The sequence below is a fragment of the Camelus bactrianus genome, chromosome 11 (assembly GCF_048773025.1).
Source record: "Camelus bactrianus isolate YW-2024 breed Bactrian camel chromosome 11, ASM4877302v1, whole genome shotgun sequence".
NCBI classification, from domain to species: domain Eukaryota; kingdom Metazoa; phylum Chordata; class Mammalia; order Artiodactyla; family Camelidae; genus Camelus; species Camelus bactrianus.
In genome coordinates, this window is record NC_133549.1 from 53,323,319 (window position 1) to 53,347,148 (window position 23,830).

General features: G+C 37.5%; 1 protein-coding gene across 1 annotated transcript; it reads right to left on the reverse strand.

The window, feature by feature from the left end:
* Nucleotides 1-19,170: 19,170 nt before the first annotated feature.
* MBL2 (mannose binding lectin 2) lies at nucleotides 19,171-23,712 on the reverse strand. Its single transcript, XM_010971305.2, has 5 exons — nucleotides 23,605-23,712; nucleotides 21,839-22,028; nucleotides 21,321-21,440; nucleotides 20,646-20,714; nucleotides 19,171-19,863 (listed from the first exon to the last, which is right to left on the reverse strand). Exons 1-5 carry the CDS (start codon nucleotides 23,710-23,712, stop codon nucleotides 19,490-19,492), a joined length of 861 nt encoding a protein of 286 aa, XP_010969607.1. The 3' UTR covers nucleotides 19,171-19,489.
* Nucleotides 23,713-23,830: the final 118 nt, after the last annotated feature.

Below are 23,830 nucleotides of genomic sequence, written 5' to 3' on the forward strand. Positions count from 1 at the left end.
AGAAACTCCTTAGGAGAAATTCTCATTTAACTGATTATGCAAATGAAGTATATAGACATTAAATTTGCAGATAATTAGACCTAGAATTAGAAGTCAGTTTCAGAGGCCCACTGCTCTGCATCTTGCTCATAGCAAAGTAAAACTATCATTTTTTTTTTAGAGAATTCATAATTTCATTATATTTTCATATATATCTGTTTTGGTATTTTTCCAAAATTCCACAAAGTGAGCACATACTATCTCAGGGTCCTCACGCTGGTCCCTGCCACCATTATCCCCAGGCTAGATTACTGCAGGAGCTCCTGACTTGTTCCCTTGTTTCTACTCTCATGAGAGTGAGTCTTTTCAAGTGTCATTTAGATGATGTTAGTCTTCTGCCCGGGTACTTTGTAATGGCTTCTCTTTGACCTCAGAGTAAAAGCCACTGTCTTTTCAAAGGCCAGGAAGGCCTAAAACATCTCACTGCCTTCCTGACCTCGTCTTCTCCTCTGACCCATTTCAGCCCCTCTGTTCTGCCCCCTGTGCTGCCTACCTGCCTGCACACTTTCACCTGGTACAGGTACTTGGCTCTTGCTGTTGCCCCTCTTTGGAATACTCATCCTTCATAAACTGCTTGCTAATGAATACACCTCACTCAAGTTTTTGCTCAGATTTTACCACCTCAGGGAAGTCTATCATGACCACGTTTACTTTAACATTGTAATCTGTCTCTTCACTTTTATCCCCTGCTGCCCTCTACTCTCAATAGCAGTTACTCTGTTCTATTTTAAATTTTTCCTATGTTACTATCATCGTCTGTCTTACCATTTCATTAGTTAATTAATCAATCAATCAATTAATTAGTCACTTTATCTTCACTGGAATGTAAGCCCCTCAACAGCAGTGATTTCCCTTTTTTAATATTCCCCACTGCTGTATTCTAAGCATCTAAAATAGTACTTAACACATAGTAGGTACTCCTTGTATATTACTTAGATGACTTTGATAAAATATATAGTAATATATTTTAATGGCCATAGATAAAAGTGACAAATTTGCTAATTAATGTAATGATATGAACAGATAAATTTATCATATAAGGATAAATGCACTATTGTTTTAAATTAAATATTTTTAGAACTTCTTAAACATAACAACAGCAAACAGTAATAGACATGAACATATTTACCTAATTTTTAATATTTGTTTTTGCCAAGCATTGGGAGATTTTCCTGTTATTCTTCAGTTACTGATTTTTAATTTGTTTCATTGTAGTCAAATAACACACGCTGTATGATTTCAAGTTTGTTTTTTTTTTTTTAATGTTGAGGTTTGTTTTATGACCCAGGATATGGACTATCTTGGTATATGTTTTGCGGGTTTTGAAAAGTATAGTTGGCCCTCCATATCTGCAGGTTTCACATCAGTAGATTCAACCAACCTTGGATAGAAAATATTTTTTAAAACTCCATGAAGTTCCAAAAAGCAAAACTTCAATTTTCCTCATACTAGCAGCTATTTACATGGTATTTAGTTTGTATTTACAAATATCTACATATCTTTACATTGTATTTACAACAATTTACATAGTATTTACATTGTATTGTGAGTAATCTAGAGATGTTTTGAAATATGAGGGAAGATATGCAGGTTACATGCAAATACTACACCGTTTTATAAAGGGGCTCCAGCATTCTTGGAATTTGGTATCTGTGGATGGTCCTGGAACCAGTAACCCTCAGCTATCTAGGGACAATTGTATACACATTTTGTTGTTCTAGGGTGGAGTGTTCTGTAATTGTTGATAAGATCCTGTTGATTGATGATGTTGTTGAGTTCTTCTATATCCTTGCTGATTTTTGTCTAGTTTTCTATCAGTTGTTTAAAGAAGGATGTTGATTTGTGGGTTTGTCTATTTCTCCTTTCTGTTCTATTAATTTTGCTTCATAGGAATACAGCTCTAATGTTTGGTGTAAATGCATTTAGCATTGCTATGTATTCTTGGTGAATAAACCTTTTATCACTATGTCATTATGTTCCTCTCTCTTTCTGGTTTTTTTTTTCTTTTCATTCTAACACCTTATGTATCTGATATTAATCTAGTCACTCCTGCTTTTTTTTAAAATTAACGTTTGCATGATATATATTTTTCTATCGTCTTTCTTTCAACTTGCCTATATGATTACATTTGATGTGAGTTTTCTGTAGATAGCATATAGCTGGGTCATGTTTTTCAATACGCTCTTAAATCATTTACATTTAATATAAGTATTGATTTGCTAGGTTTTAAATCTGCCAGTATCTTCTTTGTTTGCTGTTTTTGCTGTTTTTCATTTCTTTAGGTTTTTATGCCTCCTTGTGGATGAATTAAATGTTAAGTGAATTTAGATCTCTCTGTTAGATCTTCTCTGATGCCACCGGAGGTGGAAGCATCTTATTACAGCCTTGAAAGGATAGAATCTAGATTCCTACTTGGTCTTGGCTGTTGGTTGTAACCCCTGTTTTTTCTGTGATGTTTGGCCAAAGAATAGAAGTTATTTGTCTGGAAGCTTCCTATCTTGCTAGACTGCCCTCTCCTGATCCTTTGTCTCAGAGCATCTGGCCTTTTTTGGAGGGGTTTTTTTTTTTTTTTTTTGTACCCATTTGCATTTCAAGGGTGTTATTTTCTCCAGCACCCTTTCTAAAATATATGAAATAAAAAGAAAACCTAGGAAACTGAGTTCTGTGTTATTCCTTAGGTCACTGAGTTTTCTAGCTAGTTGGCCTTTTTCTCTCCACCTCTCTCTGTCTCCTTAGATTTGTTTTATATATAATGTCTAATTTTTTAAATTGTGCTTACCAGAAGGAATAGAGAAGAGTAATTTATCCCATCTTTCTTGATGCAGAAGTTCCTTAAAATTTATTTTTTAGTGATTCAACCTTGATTTTTTTAAAAAAGATACTGTAACTTTCAGATGCTAGATTTTTAATAAGGGATATAATGTTTATAGAACTGACTTCTGAGAATTTCTGTTAAAGTTGCTCACATACTACATCACTAGTATATTTTTAAATAGATACAAAATAACTAGAGAGGAAATTACTACTAACTTTTTAGATATTACAGATACTTTTCTGGGATATATCTGTACATCATGGAAGAAGAACACTAAATTAATTTAATTCTTAGGGAAACAAGAAAACTCCCAGAATAAAAGACAATATTTAAATAATGAATAAAGCTCAGCTAAGTTTAATAAATATTACTGATAAAAGTAGATAATGAGGATAGTAAATGCTAACTAAAATTTTTCCTTTAGATTAATTCCTCCTACTGAATTAGAAGTAAATGATAAGACAAGCCTTGGCTTTTTGGCTAATTTCAAAACATTTGAAGCTTCTATTTTATGGTACTGTAATATTGGAGGTTTATATTGTTAGGGTGATATTAATTTTAATATAACAATGAAGAAAGATACTAAAATAATATCATGGAGCATCAGTAATCAGATTGTAGCTGATGGGGATGTCTTGGTTGTTCTAAAAAATCTCCAAAGTCTTTTATTTTCTTGTTTCTCAACTCCAAATTTTTCTAGCATATAGATAAAGATAAGTAGCACTTTGCATACAGTACTGACAATGATTGAGTCTTATTTTTCATTTCAAATGTTGGTTTCTCAATGTAATTTATTTTAGATTTTTTTTTAAATAATGAAAAAATATCTAAGACATAGATGTTAAATTGTCAACTAATTTTCACCAGTTTACACTTGTTTTAACAGGACAACAATAAATAATAGATTTTAAATTCGTGTATTTAATTTTGACTGGCACTAAGAAATTGAGTTCTGGCGCATCATGTAATTGTTGAGGAGCCCAGGTCGGAGCATGTAGGGAGTAGAGTTTTTGAGTTTGGGCTCTGGAATCAGAACGGCTGAGCTCCAGGTCTGACTCTGCTACTTACTAGTTTGTGAACTTGGGGAATCACTTGAACCTCTAATCTTAGCTTTCTTATTGGCGAATTGGGAAAATAATATTTAATTGGTAGAACTGGATATTGCTATCTCCAGATATCTCCTGAAGGAGAAATGGAGAGTGAGTGCTAGAGCATTTGAGCACCTGGACCCAGGTGATTTTGGAAATCATGGACCACTGACCAAAGTAAGTCCTAAGAATCATTTATTTTTCCAGCTCTAAGGGTCTGGAACGTTTTTGCTTTTGCAAAGTTTGTCTTCTCTTCATGATGTGATCTGAATACCAACCTGCTCCAAATCATCTGTTCCAAGTAATCTGCCCAAAGTATAAAATCACCAGCTGTACCATTTCTTTGAATTTGTATCTTGAAGATCTCTTAACAAAGAACTTGAATTTAAAAGAAAAATCTGCATATTTTAAGTGTTTTTACTGCCATGATAAGGCTTGAAAATTGCACATGACAAAGAGTGATAGAGATGAAGGCAACTTCTGCAAAATGACTGCATGGGAGGAAAAAAGGAAGAAAAGGATAAAGGAAGGACCCCTGTGTTAGGGATCTGGAGTCTGGAGATGAAACAACAGGGTGATGAATCTATAATTATCAGAATCAGTTTTGAGAATACTGAGGCTAGTGTGTAGCCTATAATTATTTAGGAAATTTTACCTAAATTATTTTGTTTCATATTTATATAGATCAGGTCTCCAGTATAGTCAGGTCTTAAGCCAGTAGTTCTGTAAGCAAGTACAGAATATCAGGGATTTGGAACTCAGGAATTTAGATTTTAAATAAGTACACAGATGACTATAATGTACAATGAAGTTTTTAAAATAACTTGACTAAACTGACTAAAAGTATTTCAGGGTCATTATTACAAAGTTTAACTCCAGTTTGTAGGATATATAATTCAGAACTTTTAAAATTCAGCTCTTTCAAATTTGCTTTTTATTTTAAGGTATGTAGTACTTGTGTCAGGAACCAGGTGAAAGAGAAATAATGATTAGGGGGAAAGGGTGGCATTGTGTTTTAAACTACTATCTGTTCTCAATTATGGCCAATTTTATTGTTTTATGTCTTTTATTTCTTTTCATAAACACTCAGAATTAAAAGCTACATTAAGATCATCTATTCATTTTCTAAGAGAAAAGTCATGAATGGGCACAACTAGTTTGCTGTAAGGATGGTCATCCGAAATTAGTTCTTAAAAAAGAAAAATTTATGACCTAAATGTCTAGCTATGAGGGAATGGTTATATAAGATAAAAGCACAAGAATGGGATAATATTTAGCCAATATAAATCATTTTTCAAAACAACATTTAGTGAGATAAAAAATATGCCCAGTATACTCATAAGCTAAAATAAAACAAAGTAAAACAAAAGTTGATACCCTAAAGTACCCTAATCCAGGCAAAGATGGGATAGTCTTTCTTGGAGCTTAATCAGCCTCAGTGAGTTTTCCCAAAATATAAGGATTTTGTATCTGCTTCCCTGAATTCTAAGCACGTGAAACTAGAATTTCAGCACTTAAGGCCTGTGTCCAATTCTGGCTCATAGAAAGAGAGGGGCTGAGAGAAATAACATGAATTAAAAAACTATTTGAAAGCTATATGGACAGTCTTCTCCACTGAATACTCTACATGCTATTCTTAGTTAAAGTCAAAGCCATCAAAAGGAAATGAATATGCAGTTGGACTATATTTTGCTTTAGTTGAGCTTTATGTTTTTAATTTTATGGTATGATCTTGGTTTTTATTAATTGTAACAATGCAAAATATTCAAATGACTTTTATTTTTGAATTTTATATTAAAATGCTTTTGATAATAAGCCTTCACCAGATGGTCTGTATATACTTCTGTCCCCATATATTTCCTCAAAGTATTTTCTTACCCTTGAAATACCTAACTCAAATAATTTCTCTGATAAGAAATAATCTTTATTCCCCATAGTCAAAATTAATCTTCTCTTCTTTTGTGCATTTTGATTACTATTTCTTATAACGAGTATCTTATGCTATTTTACTTGTCTACTATTGCACCAATCTCACCCCAAGAATTAGTGCTTAAATCGGCAATTTATTAGTATTTTTCATATTTCTGTGGGTTGACTGGGATCAGCTGGATGATTCTTGCTTGGAGTCTTCCATGTGGTTGCAGTCAGATGGCAGCTGAGGTGGGAGTCATCTGAAAGCTTGACTGAGCTTGATAGCTACTGAGGCTTTTTAACTCACATAGCTGGTGCCTATGCTGAGATGAGAGGAACGGCTGAGGGCAGGCTGAGCATTTCTGTTTCTCCATGTGCTTGTTCCATGCAGCTTGCTTGGGCTTCCTCACAGCAGGGTAGTCCCAGGATAACTGGATTTCTTATATAGAGACTGGCTTCCTCCAGAACTAGGGTTTCAAGAGACACAAGGAGGAAGCTGCAAGGTTTCTTATGTCTTATCCTTGGGAGAACTAGAACTTGACTAATAACACATTCTGCAGACCGAAGAAGTCACCAGGGCCAGCCCAGATTCACAGAGAAGGGAATTAGATTTCATCTCAATTGAGAAGATGGTGTCATTCACATACAGGGAGCAAAGGCACTGATGGTGGTCATCTTTGGAAACTATGGACCACATTTAGAATAGAACAGAATTTCAGGACTGAGAAGGATTTAAAATATCACCCAATTCAACTTTTTAATTTTAATGAAGGGAAAATAATAACTAGAAAGAGGAAATAATTTTACATGATATATATGTAATATATAATATGCATAATATATACTTTTCTTCTCTTCCCTTTGTGAACTAAGCCCCCAACAATGTGGTACAATTGTTCATAGTATGTGTCATTTTTGCCTACAGCCTAGCAAAAACCATAAATTACATATATAAGTACTTCCTAAAATAATTAGAGTATGTTATAGAAAATGAGTTTAGCTGTCCTGCATCTCATTTTAAGGAGCAAGAAAAAAGCCCAGGTTTCCTCTTTTGGCTGCATTTTGCTCTGGAACATGTACACTTTTGACCTGACTTAGCTGTTGTTCTACATTGTGAAACTGACCCAAGAATAATTTTTAAAAAATAGGTTTCTACATCTACACTTCTCGGAATACATCTCGTTTTGTTATTTGACCTTGGAACAGTGAAAATGATCTGTATATATAAGGCAAAATTAAATTAAAATGAAAATAAAAAGCATTCCTAAAAGTGCAAAGCAAAGTGAAATAAATAAACCTAATATGTTGAGTTGGTGGCATGCACAAATGGAAATTATGCCAGATAACTTTAAAACATTAATTTGACTGTACATGTTTAGTGGGATATATGCTAAGGCCAAAATAACTTTCAAACAAAACAAAAAAACTTAAAACTGTTTTCAGTAATTATATCATTAGTAATAATTTTGTTAATTGTTATTCTAATACTATTTTGTGTCATAGGATTAAAACTATAAGTCATGTTAATATCATTAAGAATTAAGGTTTTTCATAATAAAAAGGGTATCACTATAAAATGAGAGAAGTTAACCAAAAATTTTATATTAACAAATTTATATTTGAAATTATTAGTGTAAACACAAAATATATATTCTTGTAAATGTGTATTTCTTAGTTCTGTCCAGTGAAAATCCTAGAAACAATAACCAATGGCTATTCAGTAGCTCTGAGCACCATTAGTACACAGATTCTGATCTCTGAATATCATTTCCTACTAAATGAAGCTAAGGATCCTTGGAAAAATGGTTGATTTCAGGACTGAGACAGGAAGTGTACAAGATAAGAATGTAATATTTTGTGATAACAGCAAGGAAAATGATCAAAGAACATTGATATCATGGTCATGTCAAAAGGAGACAGCATGAAGTGTATCTCGACAGCAAAAGTTGGGACAAATTGAGAATTGATAAGAATAACAACTGAATAATCAACAGAATAATTGAATAATCAATAATAATAACATTTGGTGAATTAAACCATCAAATATGATTTTAAAAATCTTATGAGTTCATAAGTATACTTAAATAAAAATTTCTTTTTTGGACATCTTTGGAACATGCTTGGGGACTCATTTACTATTCTCAAGATTAGTAAAGGAAAAAGGGAGGGAAGGTGAGGGTAAACACTTAACTTACATTTTCTGTGTAAATTTTAGATCAAATGCAATAAAACAGAAGATGAGGAAAAACTTTCTCTTTATAAAATCATCTCAGTTAATGAAAGAAGGAATGATAAAATTACCATATCATTTTATAAACCCTTATTTAATTAGCAAAGACAGTGATGACCCATGGCAGCAAAAATAAAAAGTGATGAAATTGGACGTTATAATCCTCCCGGTAAAAGCACACCAAACACTTAGGAAGTAGTCCTGCCAAGAAATTGAAATTCAGTCAGGTCAATCTTCCAGATTTAATTACAGTTAACAAGAAATGCAGGAGACAGAGGAGCATACTAAATGACATCACAGAGTTGTAATGCACACATAAAATCGAGACTCTAAGAAACTACAGAAGTGCTTTGCAAATTTTAACATACATATAAATTGACCAAGGACCTTGTTCAAATACAAATCCTGATTTCGTAGTTTGGGGTGGGCTTGAGATTCCAATTTATAATAAGCTCTCAAGAGTTGTCAATGCTGCTGACCCATGGACCACACTTTGAGTACAAAGGCTCAACAAGGTAGACTTAATTTCTTAAAAAAATAAAAAATAAGGAAAAAGAAAGAAGGGATTGACTTATAAATTAAAAGTAACTCAGAGACATAATAATGAAATGCAGTGTGTACATCTTTGTCTAGATTCATCAAATCAATCAATGTAAAAATTATGAAAAATTATAATATTTGATAACATAAGGACTTGCTCAATTTTTAAGGTGTGATAATGGTACCACCTGGTAATTTTTTTAAGTTCTTATCCTTTTTAGATACATAAAATTTTTATGGCAAAATTGATATAATGACTGGCTTCAAGATCATCCAGTGTGTATTTTGGGTTGGGAGGGATTGGTAGTGGAGAAGAATTAGGGGTTATGAGTTCATCATTTTTATTTTCTAGTTTTTCATGTTTGAAATTTTCTGTAAGAAAAATGTTTCTTTTTAAACTGGCTCTGCAAAATTACTTAGCATAGTTTGGAAAAATCCCAATCTTTTTTTTAGTATCTCCTTAGATTCTTCATCAATTTTTTTATGTAAATGTGTAGATTATTTTTCTTAACAGGCTTGTAGCTTTCATTGCATTTTCAAGGATGACTGAATGTTTAGGAATACTACTAATGATACCTAAACTCCAGAAATAACCTCCTTTGAAAACAGCAAATTGAAGAAAACCATAAGATAATAATTTTATTAAAATATATTTCTTGCTACTCCACAAACATTGAAACATATTTCCTGGTAGATAGTGTAATATCTTAATAGAAGAGCACCCTCTGCTGTCTTGACAAAAACTTTCACCACAAACAAGGTGATCATGGCAACTGGAACAATATTATCATCATCATCATCATAATCATCATCATCATCATCAAATAAAGTCAAGGTGTGATAGTAGAGTCACCTTTTCTTTTAAAACCACTATCATGAAGATTAAGAAGAAAATATTTCTTTGTGCTTATATCTGATTTTTTCCTATCTGAGGCCTTTATTTAGGATCTACTGTTTTTATAGCTCATGCTATTTTCAATCCCAATTAAAAACACTCTCCAAAACTAACAAAGAGAATTACTTCTTTTACTTGGGAAAATTTTTCCTTTTTGGCAAGCATAGTTAAAAATATAAAAGGGCTATGTGATAGGGTTTCTAAGTTTTAGTTCCAGGTTCCCGTTCTTTTTCTAATTCACATACAATCTTAGGCAACTTAAATTAATTAAATTAAACTTAAATTGATAAATATTTATTAATGTATGTTAGTTATTTTGAGCCTTTAAAAATCCACAGAATTTGAATGGATAAGACTTAAGAGATTTTTTCCAAGAATTTTATAATGGTGAAAACTGTTCTTCCGAACAGTCTTTCCTGGGTCTGTGATATGGAAATTAGATTAGGGTTGCTTTAGTTCATTGGTTGGCAAATCACAGGCTTGCAGACTAAATCCATATCCCACTACTTGTTTTGGTGAAAAAAGTTTATTGGTACACAGTCACTACCATTCATTTATAAGTGAAATAATAAAATGAATGAAACAATGGTTTTTAAGACATTGAACATTAGGCACTGGAGAATGATCTCTGAGAGACTAGAAATAAACTAAGTAAGCCCTAATATACCTGTAACTTAATGACTTGAGAAATTCCTGGTTGAAATTCAGGGAGAGAAAATGAGATGAAGCCCATTGGGTGCCCTGAGTTGAGGAGGCAGAGCTGGGAGATCACAGAGATATAGACATCCGGGGATCATGAGAAAGAATATCAGAGCAAAGAACACTGCACTGTGAAAGGTGTCCTAACTGAGGATTTTCCGGAACTCTGACCAGTGTGCGCTCATGAGGATTCTGCACAAGGCCAGGGAAAAAACTGACTGAAAAGGTGGGAGTGAATAGTGCCCAACATTCACACAGGCCTGAGAACAGAGCCTGTAAGCCAACCAGACTAGAAAAACTCTTAATTCATGGTTGAGTGATAAATAGAGGTGAATGATTTCCTCTAAACCAAGCACTGCTTCAGCCCCACATAGAAGCTAGACTTGAAAAAAACAATTTCCAAGTAACTTAACTAGATGCCAGCATAATTTAGGTCACAGTTAAGTAAGTCCTAAATAATCCATGGTCAAAGAAGAAACAAAAAGAGAAATTAGATAATACTCTAAACCGGATCATAATGAAAATGAGACATTTAAATTTGTAAGATACAGCTAAAGCAATTCTAATAGGAGACATTTATAGTTTTAAATGCTTACATTGGAATGGAAAAAGGCATGATGTAAATGATCTAATTATCCACTTTAAGAAACTAGAAAAATATGATCAAATTAAATTCAAAGTAAGTGGAGGGAAGGAAATAATAAAGATAAGAACAGAAATTAATGTTATAGAAGGCTAAAAGAAAATGAGGAAATAAGGAAAGAACAACCCAAGGTTATTTCTTGCAAAGATTAATGAAATTTATAAATATCTAGCAAGACAGATCAGGAAAATAATTGAGAAAACAAATTAGCAATGTCAGGAATGAAAAGAGGTTATCATTACTGACTCTAATGGATAACAAAAGAGTAATGAAGGATGTCTATGAACTACTTTATGTCGATAAATTCACCAAGTTAGAGTCCTTGAAAAATAAAACAAAATGATGTTAAGATCAAACAAAATTCTAAATAGCTTTATATCTACAAAAGAAAGTGAAATTTCAGATTTCTTCCTAGAGAGCAGGCCTACTAAGCAGTGAGCAGGACAACCACCTGCCCAAGGCCTGTCATGAAACTCCAGGTGGAGAGAACTCTGGGCAACCCCTTCCTGTACGCCACTCCCCTCCATAGCAATTGTACTCATGTTGTCTCAGGCATGTCAGGGATGCAAAGGAGCACTACTGGCTGCAAAGATGGAATTAGAATTTATTTTCCAAGAAAAAATATTCAAAGATATAAAACTAAGTGAGAGTAACCTTGATTTACACATGTGGTGAGAAACAAATTTTATCCATTTGGAGACTACCAGCATGATTACTTGGACTGCCCAGCAGATATGTCTTTGTGTGGAGCTAGGAACAGATTTACCCCACAGATTTCTCTAATGCATTTGAAATTCTCAGCACTGCATCACTGCCTAGAAAGTCCACTGATACACTGGACACTTTAGAAATTCACCCCAGTGGGTTCCACTCCCGATCTGTTATGCAAGTCAGTTCAGTGCAGTGAAGCTCTTCTCATGAGCTCACTTAAACTCTTGTCAAGGCTATGGCACGTCTCCTCAGTGCCCACCTGTGTCTGTGCTTGTCATCGCTCTAATGGTCAGCTGAAACAATAACATCTAGAGCACGTTTATATCATGTCAGATGTCATTTTCCATTTAAGTTTGAATTCCTCTTTCTTGTGGAACAGCCTGAGAATACATGATTTGAAATGTTACAGTGTTGAGTAAAGGGCTAATAAATTTCTCCTTTCTCCTCTTCTATGGAATTTGGCTTTGGGTTAACTTTCTAGCCTGGAAACTTGATAAAAGTGAAATGTCAACTGTGTTACTGAGAAATAACTGCATAGGGTAAAAATGACCTCTGATTGGGTGCTGCCTCTGTCCCAGGAGGGCAGAATGAACTGAAAATACCAGTTTGGGATACACAACTCTGGACTTCCGGAAGTGTGATAACTCTTGCGAGTCACGTGTCCCCTGTGGATACCTGGAAACTTTACCTATGGAGATGTTATTATAAGATATATGGTTCCTACATAGCAAGATTTCCTTCTTTTTTAAGGCTAAATAATATTCCAGTGTGTTGTGTTTTCGGGTGTGTATCACATTTTCTTTTTCTATTTATTAGTCAGCAGACTTTTAGGTTGTTTCCATATCTTGGCTATTTATGAATGATGCTGCAATGAACATGGGGGTGCAGATATCTTTTCAAGTTAGTGTTTTCATTTTCTTTGGATAAATACCCAGAAGTGGAATTGTTGGATCGTATGGCAGTTCTATTTCTAATTTTTTGAGGAACCTCCATACTGTTTTCCATAGTGGCTGCACCAATTTACATTCCCACCAACAGTGCATAAGAGTTTCCTTTTCTCCACATCTTCACCAAGCTTGTTATTTTTTAACTTTTGGGTAATAGCCATTCTAAGAGGTGTGATGTGATATCTCATTGATTGGCATTTCTCTACTAACTAGAGACGTTGAACATCTTTTCATACCACTAACCTGTACACTTAAAAATGGTTAAGACAGTCAATTTTATGTTATGTTTATTTTATCATAGTTTAAAAAATATAAAAGATATGAAAAAACACGAGACTACTATTTCCTATTAGGGGTGTGGGACTTCTAAGCCAGGATTTCGCTTCTAAGCCACTTTTGCACCTACTTGTGTAGATCTAGCTCTGTCACACCTTAACTGTCACTTGGGGGCAGAGAGTAGCTCCTGGACCACTGTGTGGATGCTGTCAGGTCTCCCACCACTGCAGAAAAATGCTCATTTCTGCCCAGACGGCAGGCTGTGTTTCCTTTCCTTCCATCCCTCACAATGCAGCCAGGGCCAAGTGTGGCTATGGTAATCCTGTGAGTTGAAAGTATAGTTGAACTAAGAGGATCCCCAGCATGTAATGTGCATCCATCTATCTTTTATAAATATTTGCACATGTCACTCACTATCTGACACTGTGCAACTAAGACCAGATATTTTTTTAAAAAGTAGATTGAATGCTGGAAGCTGATATAAGACTATAACCAGCATTAAAAACTTTTGGATTTCAAAATTTTTAAGTTTATCAGAGTACTCTGTCTCATGTTGTATAAAGCTATAAATTTTAGCTTTTCCAAACACAAAAAGTCATTATTTTCTGATGAAATTGCTTCTTAAACTCTTGTATGTGTTGGTGTTCCGTGTAGGATTTTTATTGAAACAAAACTGTTTTCAGTTTTGTTAAAAACTGTTAAAGTAATTAAGCAAGGAGACCACTGGACTGGGTGGCTCTAATGCTCTGGCAGCCTACAAATCGAAACCTAAGTCAGGGTCACTGCTCTTGAATCTGAGAAAGTGAAACTTAAGACCAGCCAGTAACAAACAGCCAACTCGTCTCTCCCAAACAAGACAACTGCTGAAGCTATAGCCAGTCAAATCATTGCTTTGCTTTGCCTCCACGTCTTCTCTATAGAAGTCTTTCCCCTATCTTCTGTCAGCTGAGCACTCCTAACTACTTTTGGCTTGGTGCTACCCTATTCAAATCAATGTTTGCTCAAATGAACTCCCATAAATTTTAATATGTCTCAGTTTACTTATAACAGTTGAAACATCCACTGCTCTCTGTCAGTCGTGTGTAAGATGCTCCAGTCCCTACCTGCATACTGACAATGTCAGGATGCTCACCACCCAGAAGGCAGGGTACCTAATGCCCACATTGTTGGTGCCTGAGTGTCAGCTCTGGGCTGCACTGAAAAGTGTGGCCTGGCTCTGCTGCTACTGGCACATTTGGTGATTTCACTCTAAAATATCCCTTCTGATGTTGCCGGTTCAGAAGCAGAAAGGGAAGCCTAATAATGTTATGCAACAAATTTCAGTTGGACTGTTTTTTCTGCCAAATGTGGCAAGAGGTGTGTTTGCATGTGTGTGCACGCACATTTATATCCATTTTCAGGTCCTACCCTACAAGTCACCTCTTCGGATGTGAGTATACTGGGTACATTTTGTCATTCTTGGGGGCCACTCCACAGCTGAGACCTCTGGTGAAGACCACGGCATAGGCTGGAACAGAGAGGCTGGCTAAGCTGCTGGGTTAACAAAAGTGGGGACAGGAACCACTCTTGGCAGGGAATGGGGGCCAAAATCAAAATATTGCAAATGTAAGAGGGAAACAAACCATCCCTGCTAATACAATTGATAGAGATGCTATTATTGAAGACCTGGAACCGAGCATGGGCATAAGCAGGTACAGAGGTTAAGAGACCATTATCAAGAAGACACAGTTCAGCGCAGCCAGGAGTGGACGAGAATGAGAACACAGAAAATAATCAGCTGCCTAAAGGCCTCCAGGAATGAGAGAATTCCAGGGTTCACAAGCTCAAAGCTTCCTCCCTTCATTTCTCCATGACCAGGTGATCTCATGGCTCCTGAGAGACGAGGGACTAGAGGTTGCTTTAGAGCTCACAAGTCGTCTTTTGAGAGGGTTACTGCTGCTGGTGGTCACTGTGTAGAGTCTGTTCCAGGCACGGGCCTCATGCATTCCTCAGAATCCTGTAGTTTCTTCACCCAGTCCTGAGAAAAGCCCCCCATGCATACGTATATTATAATACAAGCCAAATTGCTTAAAACAACAAAAATTTATTTGCTCACATTTCTCAAGCCCAAAAGCCTGAAATCAAGATGTCTATAGAGCTGCGTTCACCTGAGAGGCTCTGGTGGGGAATGTGCTCTGCGCCTCTTGCAGTGCTGGTGGATGCAGGTGTTCACTGGCTTGTGGTTGCGTAACCCCAATCTTCGCTTCTGTGGACACATTTCTTCTTCCCTTTCTGTGTAACTCCTCTGTGTGTCTGTCTCCAAACTCCTTTTTTTTTTTTTCCTTTCTTACAAGGATGCATGTGATTACATGTAGGGCTTATCCAGAAAACACAGGATAATCTCCTTCTCTCAAGAGCTTTAATTTAATCACATCACATGTAAAGTACTATATAAGGTAATATTCTCCAGTTCCAGGGATTAGGACATGGATATATCTTTGAAGGCCATCATACAACTTATTTTAGTGCTTCTTCAGACTAAGTGGACATAACCCCAAATCACAAAGAGTTTCTGCTTGTTATAAATCAGGATTCTTTCTAGGTCTTATGCAATAAAACTTATAAAGGAGAGATGGGGATAAAGGAAAGAGAAACAGAGAGAAGGAGAAAGAGGGAGAGAAAGAATGCAAACAGAAAACCACTTGACAGAAAAGAGTGTTTCTGTTGCAAAAGACTACAAATTATCTAAGGCTTTGATAATTCAAAGATGTAAAAAGGCAGATTTGGGGAGATCCCACAGCAGAAAGCTTGCGGGTCCTCCCCAGGGGCTCTGGAAGCACAGGCTTCAGAAGCCTCCCCCAGTGGCAGTGACAGTTCAGGTCCCTGAGAGTAACATGGGATCCAGGCAGCCTCCCGAGGTGAGGGCCCCCATGGGTTTAGAGCATCGTGGGAGGGGAGGAAGCAGCGGCAGCTCTGAGGCATCAGGCTGTGGTAGCTGTGGGACTTGCCAGCTGGGAACTGAGGGAAAGGTGGGTCACTGCATCTGAGGATAAGACCATAAACTCTTCTGGGAGGGTTGCCCCACATTATGTGTGGAACGTCCTGCCCAGTGGAGGGAGTGGAGGCTGTTCACAGGAAGACCCCATGCCTCACTTTGCACTGGAAAGAGAAATTGAGATGAGAAGATTTTAAATATGGGTGAAGGGTTCCATGTGGAGGATGTGGTCACAGGAAATAAAGCCTAGGATCTCAGGAGCTTCCGTGTTACCCTTAAATGTAACATTGCAAAGGGTACTCGCTGAGAGAAAAAGTAGTATTTGAAGCTGGTTTTTTTCCCCTGAGATTATAGAAACTGATAAAAATGACCCCCAGATGGGAAATTTTCCCTAAATGGGTTTAAATTCAGAGTGTGGCCTAAGCACTGGCCCTGACTGGGTGTCACCCTGCTGAAGATGGGTTTGAGAGGGTTTCTCTTTTCTATTTGTCACATATTTCTGCCTATGGGTGCTGCTTCCATTCATAAATGTGGCCTATGACCTTTTCATATGTCATCCCAACCCCTCAAAGCATGGAATAGTGGAGCAAGAGGGGGGTTGGTGTGTCATGAGTCCTGACTTGCAGGGGTTGGAGGAGCCATGAGCACTTAAAGGGCAGGTGTTCGAGGCAGGGCTGCTGAGGAAGGACTCAGGCTCCACAAGATGTGAGTGACAGTCTTCTGGCTCAGCCTGAGCAGAATCAGAAAATGAAAAATGGGATCATTGGGAAGAATTAAATTTTTTAGTCTTTAATTACTATGGGAGGACAGGGACTTCATCTTTAGACAGTTTGCCTTGTGAACTCAGTTCTCTGAAGGATCTCAGAAAAGTCATTCATTTTAAGTTTGTTTGTTGTTATTGTTGTTGTGAGAATGGGAGTATGACTTTCAAACCCTTTACTAGTTAGAGCTGAAACAAGAAATCTGAATGTATTATTTGTTTTATATTATCCAAATGCTGTCTTTCCAGTAAACACAGAAAAAGAGTCAGGCAGCAGGCAGAGAGAAGATAGTTCCTACAGATCCTCGCCAATGTATTCTTAATAAAAATTTTAAAAGATTGATTTAGGGAATTGAGCTATATTTGAAACCAATTCTATTAATAATTAAATTCAATATATATGAACTAAACTATTCAATGGAAGTCTAGCTCATGATCACATAGCTGTTAAATGATAGAGCTGTAAATCCAGTTTAGACTGTCACAGTGGATATTCAGAAAGAGCCAACCATACACTAATAAAAGAGACATCCCGAATATAAGGACAGAAATGGGTAAATGTAGAATGGGAAAGTACCTAGCATGCAAGCATGAAATGAAAGAAAGCTGATTAGTGAATTAGCATTAGGCAAGGCACACTTCAATGAAAGGAAATTACTAGAGTAAAGAAAGATATTTCATAATAAAAAAATAATTAAAAACAGAAAATTATAATAGTCCTACATTTGTAGTTGCATATTAATATGGCTTCAACATAGAACAAAAAAATGACAGAACTAAAATGAGAAACAGACAAATATACAACCATAGTTGTATATTTTAATATGCATTTTTTTTAGAAACAGATTTTTAAAAGGCAAAATATTAGTAAGAATATAGAAGCTACAAACAGTGAGATTAACATCCTGGCCTAATGTTATGCTTATCAACTGAAGAAAACACATTACTTCACATACGCATAATACATTTACCATTCTTAGCCATAAGTTGTGCCATAAAAGCCAAGTCTTAACAAATTTCAAATTACTGAATCTATACAAAGTATGTTCCTGGCCACAGTAGAATAAAACTGTAAGTCAATTACATGAAAATAACTTTTTAAAATTACCAAATATTTGGGAATTAAACTACATACCTATAAATAAACCACGAGTCAAAGAAGAAATTAAAACGAAAATTATAAAATACTTTGAATTGAAGGACGTGATAAAAGCTATATATCATAACCCATGGAATATAGCTGAAGCAGTCTTCAGATGAAAATCCTAAAACTTTAAATAAATATACTAGAAAAGAAGAAACATAGAAAAGTAAGTCTCTAAATATTAATTAAAAGTAGTTAGAAAAAGAAGGGCATATTTAATGCAAAGAAGAGGGATCACAAGGAAATGGTAAAGACATGAACAAATATAAATAAAATTGGTCACAGAGGTTAACAGAGAAAAGCAATGCCAAAATAAAAAAGCAGCTTTTGAAAACGATTAGTAAAATTGACAAATCCCTGTCAAGAAAAGAGAAAATACAAAAAATCATGAAAGATGCAATGGAGACACCACTGCAGACCCTGCTTACAATAAAAGCGAATAGAAAGATACTGGGAACAACATTACACCAATACATTAAACAATTCAGATGAAATGGACAAATTCATTGAAAAAGCACAATTTGCCAAAACTGCACAAGACATAGAAAATATAAATAGACCTAAATCTTAAGGAAATTAAATACCCACAGGAATGGCCAAAATTAAAAGGACTAAAATATCAACTCTTTTACAAGTATGTAGGGCACCTAGAACTGATGCACATTTGCTGGTGAGACTGTAAGGTTAAAAATGTGCTTATTCCATGATCCACCAATTCTACTCCTGGGTAGGTAGCCAAGAGAAATTAGTGCGTATGTCTACCAAAATACAAGTGCAGAAATATTCTTGAGTTTTTTGTTAATAGTCAAAAATTGGAAGCAGTCCAGGTGTCTATTAATAATAGATGAGTAAACTGAGATATATTCATGTAGAGGAATCCTACGTGACAATGAAAATAACATATCTACTGCTAGATGTTAACAACATGAATGACTATCACAGACTTAATTTTGAATTAAAAAAAGCAAGATATAAAACTGTATGTATAGTGTGGTTCCATCCGTATGAAGTTCGTACACAGACAAAATTAATGTATGGTAGTAGAGCTCAGAATAGTATTTTCCTTCAGGAATATCAACCAGAAGGGGTTATGAAAGGGCTTCTAGGATGCTAGAAATGTTCTGTATCTTGATCTAGAAGATGGTTACATGGGGTATAGACACGTGAGAATTCATTAATCTATTCACTTGATATTTATGTTCTTTATATAGTGTAGTAGTTCATTAAAAAAGAAAATAAAATAGTTTAGAAAGAAAACAACAAAATAGGTTCTATTAATACCTGGGACTGGCAGAAAAGCTATGAAATTGGGCTAGGGGGATGTAATTTAGGGGAGCCTTCACCCCAAAGAGAAAGACTCAATGGAGCACAGGTGTTTAGAGTAAATGGAAAAGTAAATCCATTTTATTTTTGTACATCTGATAACACTACTCAAACAAAAGTAAACAGCCTAATTAAATTAGTTAATTAATGTTCTACCTATAATGTAGGGTCTGACTCACAGTAAACATTTAAAATGTTTTATTAATACTGTTAACTGCTGCTGCTGCTACCACTATTATTATTTTGTTGTTGTTGTTGGTTGTGATTATTATTAGTGATTGGGTCTGAACCAGATACTCTTACACCACTGAGTCTCTTCTCACTTCTCACTTCCATGTCTCATCATTCAACCCATTCTTCTCATTTTCTCTGACTCTCCATTAAGGGGCAAGTCAATACTGGGTGTGGGAAATTGATATAGACTTCTCTTTCAAATCAGACTGTGGACCTGTGAGATGAATGAAGGGACAGGAGGACCCGAGGGTCATGCTCTCTCAGGCAGGGAACTCGCAGACAGCCAAGAAGGAGGAGGAATAGGTGATGTCATTCCACTTGCAGTTTTTCAAGATGATCACACAGTCTTCCCCAGAATCAGCGTTGTTGGGCTCATGACTATTCCAGTTTTGGTAGGTTAACTCCCTTCCTGTCGGATCCACAAACTGGCCTTCAGGCTTCTCATCTGTGATGCCCAGGAAGGCCTCTGCACTGGCTAACTCCAGGATGGCCTTGTTTCCTTCAGCGTTCATAGGGGTGGCCACAGAGGCCTGGGACTGGGCACACAGAGCCTTCACTGCAGCAAAGGTCATCTTTTTACCGTTGGTGAGGAAGAACTTCTTCCCAACTTGTTTGCCCTGAGAGAAGATCAGCCCTAAAATGGGAAAATGTGGATGACACTGGCTTGTGTTTAAGCCCAGCTCAAGGTATTTGTTTGGATAAAGGCTTCTAGGGTAGAGTTGCCACATGAAATACGGTATGTCCAGTTACATTTGAATTTTAGGCAAACAATGAATTTTTGTTTAGTATAAGTATTTCACATGCAATTTTGGGACATACTTATACTAAAAATAATTAGTTGTTCTTTACCTGAAATTCAAATTTAACTGGGTGTCTTGTCTTTTTCTTTGTTAAATCTGGAAGCCCTAATCTGAAGAGACAAACTGGAACACAGGCCTTTGTCTTTTTGGACCAGAGCTCGAATACATATAATTTATGATTCTTAAGTTTTACTCCACTAAGAACTTGAAAATAAATAAAAATGTCTGAGAATATTTGTCCCAGGCCAGGAGGGCAGAAAAGAAACATGTTAAGCCCCATTGCCAGTTCTCAGCATCAGCATAACAAAGGGAAAGGGGCATAAGGTCCCATTTTCATGATGCATATGTACCCTGATAGTGAAGAGTACAGAATCAGGGTCTCTGACTTTAGTTTATACACTGCCTCTGCCACATATTAGCTCTGTGCATTTGAGTAAATTATATAGTTTCCCTTTGCCTCTATTTCTACCAAAAGTTTGTTGTGAGGAGTTCATGAGATCAGGCTATGAAAATCACCTATCCAGGTGCTAGAAAGTTATATATGTTCAAGAAATAATTTGTTATCTTCCACGTTCCCAAACTTCAAGCACCCTGAAAAGTAAGAAAGAAGGCTTACACTTTTTGATATGGTCCAATTCTGATCGCAGGGCTGCTCTTTCTGAAGCAGCCAGGGTAATATGGTCACCTAGAAAATTAAAGCAGAGTGGAAGAGCATTGTTGAGAAAGCATCTTAGAACTCAGCTACCCTCATCACTCCAGCTGATAGCCAAACAGTAACCAGCCACGTAAGTGAGACCATTGGTCATCGGTTGACCACAGACACACGAGTGAGTCCTGCTGAGACCAGCAAAGAAATCACTTGGCTGATCCACAGAATTGTGATTTAGATAAATGGCTGTCGTTTTGTTTGTCTGTTTGTTTCTCATGAAGTAAAAGATAACTGACATACCATGTATCTACTGCTGTTGTGAAAATAGGCATAGCAAGTCCAACACATAGAGAATCTTTTCTCCTCTTTGAACCAGAGCTGCACATTGGATTGATTCCACTGAGGGAGAGCCAGGGCTTAGCTCCTCTACGAGGCATGTGAGGGTTTGTGAGTCTGTAGTCAGGCACTGATAAGAATCTCCTGAGGCTCTAAGTAACCTAGAAAAGTCTGAGGCTATTGGTCAGGAAGCAGAGTTGGGCACCTTCCCAGGAGGCAGCAGGAGAAGGGGCATCTCCCACATGGTACTCAGAGTTCCTGGACCCTGGGGCCTTCAGCCTAACCTTGCTGCATTAAACACCTTACCCAAATCATCTCCAGGGTCTCCTTTTTGGCCCACTGGTCCTGGTAACCCAGGAGTCCCTGGGATTCCTTGAGGCCCTGCCTTTCCAGGAGGGCCTTGCAAGCCTCTGAGTCCTTGGCCTGTTGGAGGACAAAGAAAACAGGACTCAATATTCATGTTCCTACTCGATTTCTCCAAAGGCTTGATGCCCAGTCCTTTCCTGGGAGGAAGGAGATATTGATCCAGGGCTAACTTGTCCGAGCCACTGCTTCCAAAGACCATAGAAGAAAAGCCTCGTCTGTCCCATCAGGTGGTCTGCCTTGAGAGTCAACTCCCTGAGCCAGAAGGACACTGTGTGTCACCAATTCCTGTGTGGAAGACTGGGAAGCCAGAGAGTCTGAGCTGTATCTCTGTTTTGAATTATAATATGGCATTGAGAGAAGTACAAGCTGCATGAGTGTGACATTACCCACCTCACATCTCCAGGCAGCTTCCTCTGGGAGACAGAGTCACAGAGACAGAACAGCCCAAACTGTATCTGGTTCTCCCTTTTCTCCCTTGGCACCATCATGCCCATCTTTGCCTGGGAAGCTGCTGATGCCTGGAGAACTACAGGCAATCACAGGGCAAGTCTTTTGGACATTCTCACAGTTTTCTGTTTCTGTGCAAGATGCTGTCACCACAATCAGGAGGAGGAGAAGGAGCGATGGAAGCAGGGACAAGGTCCTCACCTTGGGGTGGGAAAAGTCAAGGATGGTTATCTCATCTTGTTCCGTTAATCAACACATATTTTCCAAACATGCCCACTTTCTATGTAACATACATACATACATATATATATGTTTCTGTATAACCTATACTGTGCACAGGTATTGTAGAGATGGATGACCCATTCCTGGCCTCCAGAAAAGGGATTTGGAAAAGTAAATACTGCTATGACATTGTGTGGTTAATACTTCAATAAAGCTAGGCACAACAACTTGCATTGTCGTGGGGAGAGGGGTCACTAGTGCCTGGGCTTCTAGTGTTACTGCTGGAAGGCTATGAGTGTGCTCTCTTTGTCCTTTGTGAGAGCAAATAGGCCTACACATTGCTTATTAGCTCACTCATGCCTGTGAGTTTACCAGGTAAACTCGGATGGAGACCCAGGGATCTGTAGGAGCTCTCTCTCTCCCTACCTCTCCCCTCAGAGCCCATCTGTCACCTGCACACCAGTATCCCATCCTCATATCTGGACAGTCCATTGCTCTCCAGGGCCAATTAACCGACATTTACTCAGTGGCAGGCATTGAGCTGCAGTCTAATGATCCAGAGTCACTACTCCTTACCAACCCAGCCAGAATTAACTTGAGTGTGCTTCCTCTTGCTGTTTTATTTCCCACTGCAAGAGACACTTGCAAAGGGGAGAATTTTCTCTGGAAATTTCTCACTATCTTGTCCCTGGCAGGGTGCCTGATCCCTCTCTACTTCCTGGCAGGAGTTTTGTGTGTTCTATAAGTCAAAACCACTTGCCATTAGACCACCTTCCTTGAAAACCTTTCTATTTCTCCATCTCAGTCTTTTCAAACATTTCATCTGCCTTCAGAGTTCTCTACCAGCTGTCCCTCCCCAGGAAACCTCAGCAGCCCAGCCTCAAGGGTCTAATCCTTCTTGGCTCTTTTTGAAAACAAAGGCACAGTCTCATTTGCAAATGGTCAGCTGAACCCAGGAGAGTCACAGATGCCCCAGCATAATCAGAGAAAGAGATACCCTCAGCACGGCTTTTGCCTGCCACCTGCCCACATCCACTTCCCAGAAAGTCTCCTCTAGGCCCCCAGATCATGTCAAGTCCCTAGACATTTGATATAAGACCCCAGATCCATTTACCAGAAAGAAATCACTGGGACTTCTTCCGAGCAGGGATGCAGTGACGAGGAAACTGGCCCTCCAGCAGGATGCTCTGGCAGACGTGTCAGGGTGAGGGAGGAGGCTGGACTTGGTATCGCAAGGCCTAGTCAGCCTTGTGAACAGGGACAGCAGAGGCCTGGCCTTCAACCCCAGATTAATGAACAACTCTTCTTAAGAGCAGTTCCCAGGGGCTTCTGGCACTGTGCTTGGTGGCTGTTTTCTTTAACACTGTACAGTTCCTCCTTCCAGTTGCCATCCGTTTTGGCAGTTCTTACTGCTGAGCCGCCAGAAGTAGGCACACATGATTAGTCATGCCGAAATGCTTGTTTCCAACAGAGAAACAAAAAAGATTCCCACGAACACACCCACACGCTTGTGCATACTGGCCGTACACACAGACATGCCAGTGTACACACACACACTCATCTGTGGAGGTGCAGCAGACGCCTTGCTGCCTTTAGCACACCTTGACTGCTCCTGCCTCAGGCTCTGCACTGGGCGCCCTCCCAGCCTCAACGTCCCCTCCATTGTGCCGCTGGCGGGCTCTTTGTCTTCCATTGAAATATTCCTGTCTCAGAGAATCCTCTGTTGATAGCTTTATCTGAGTTGTTGCCACTGTCTATCCTCTTAGCTTACCTTATTTTCT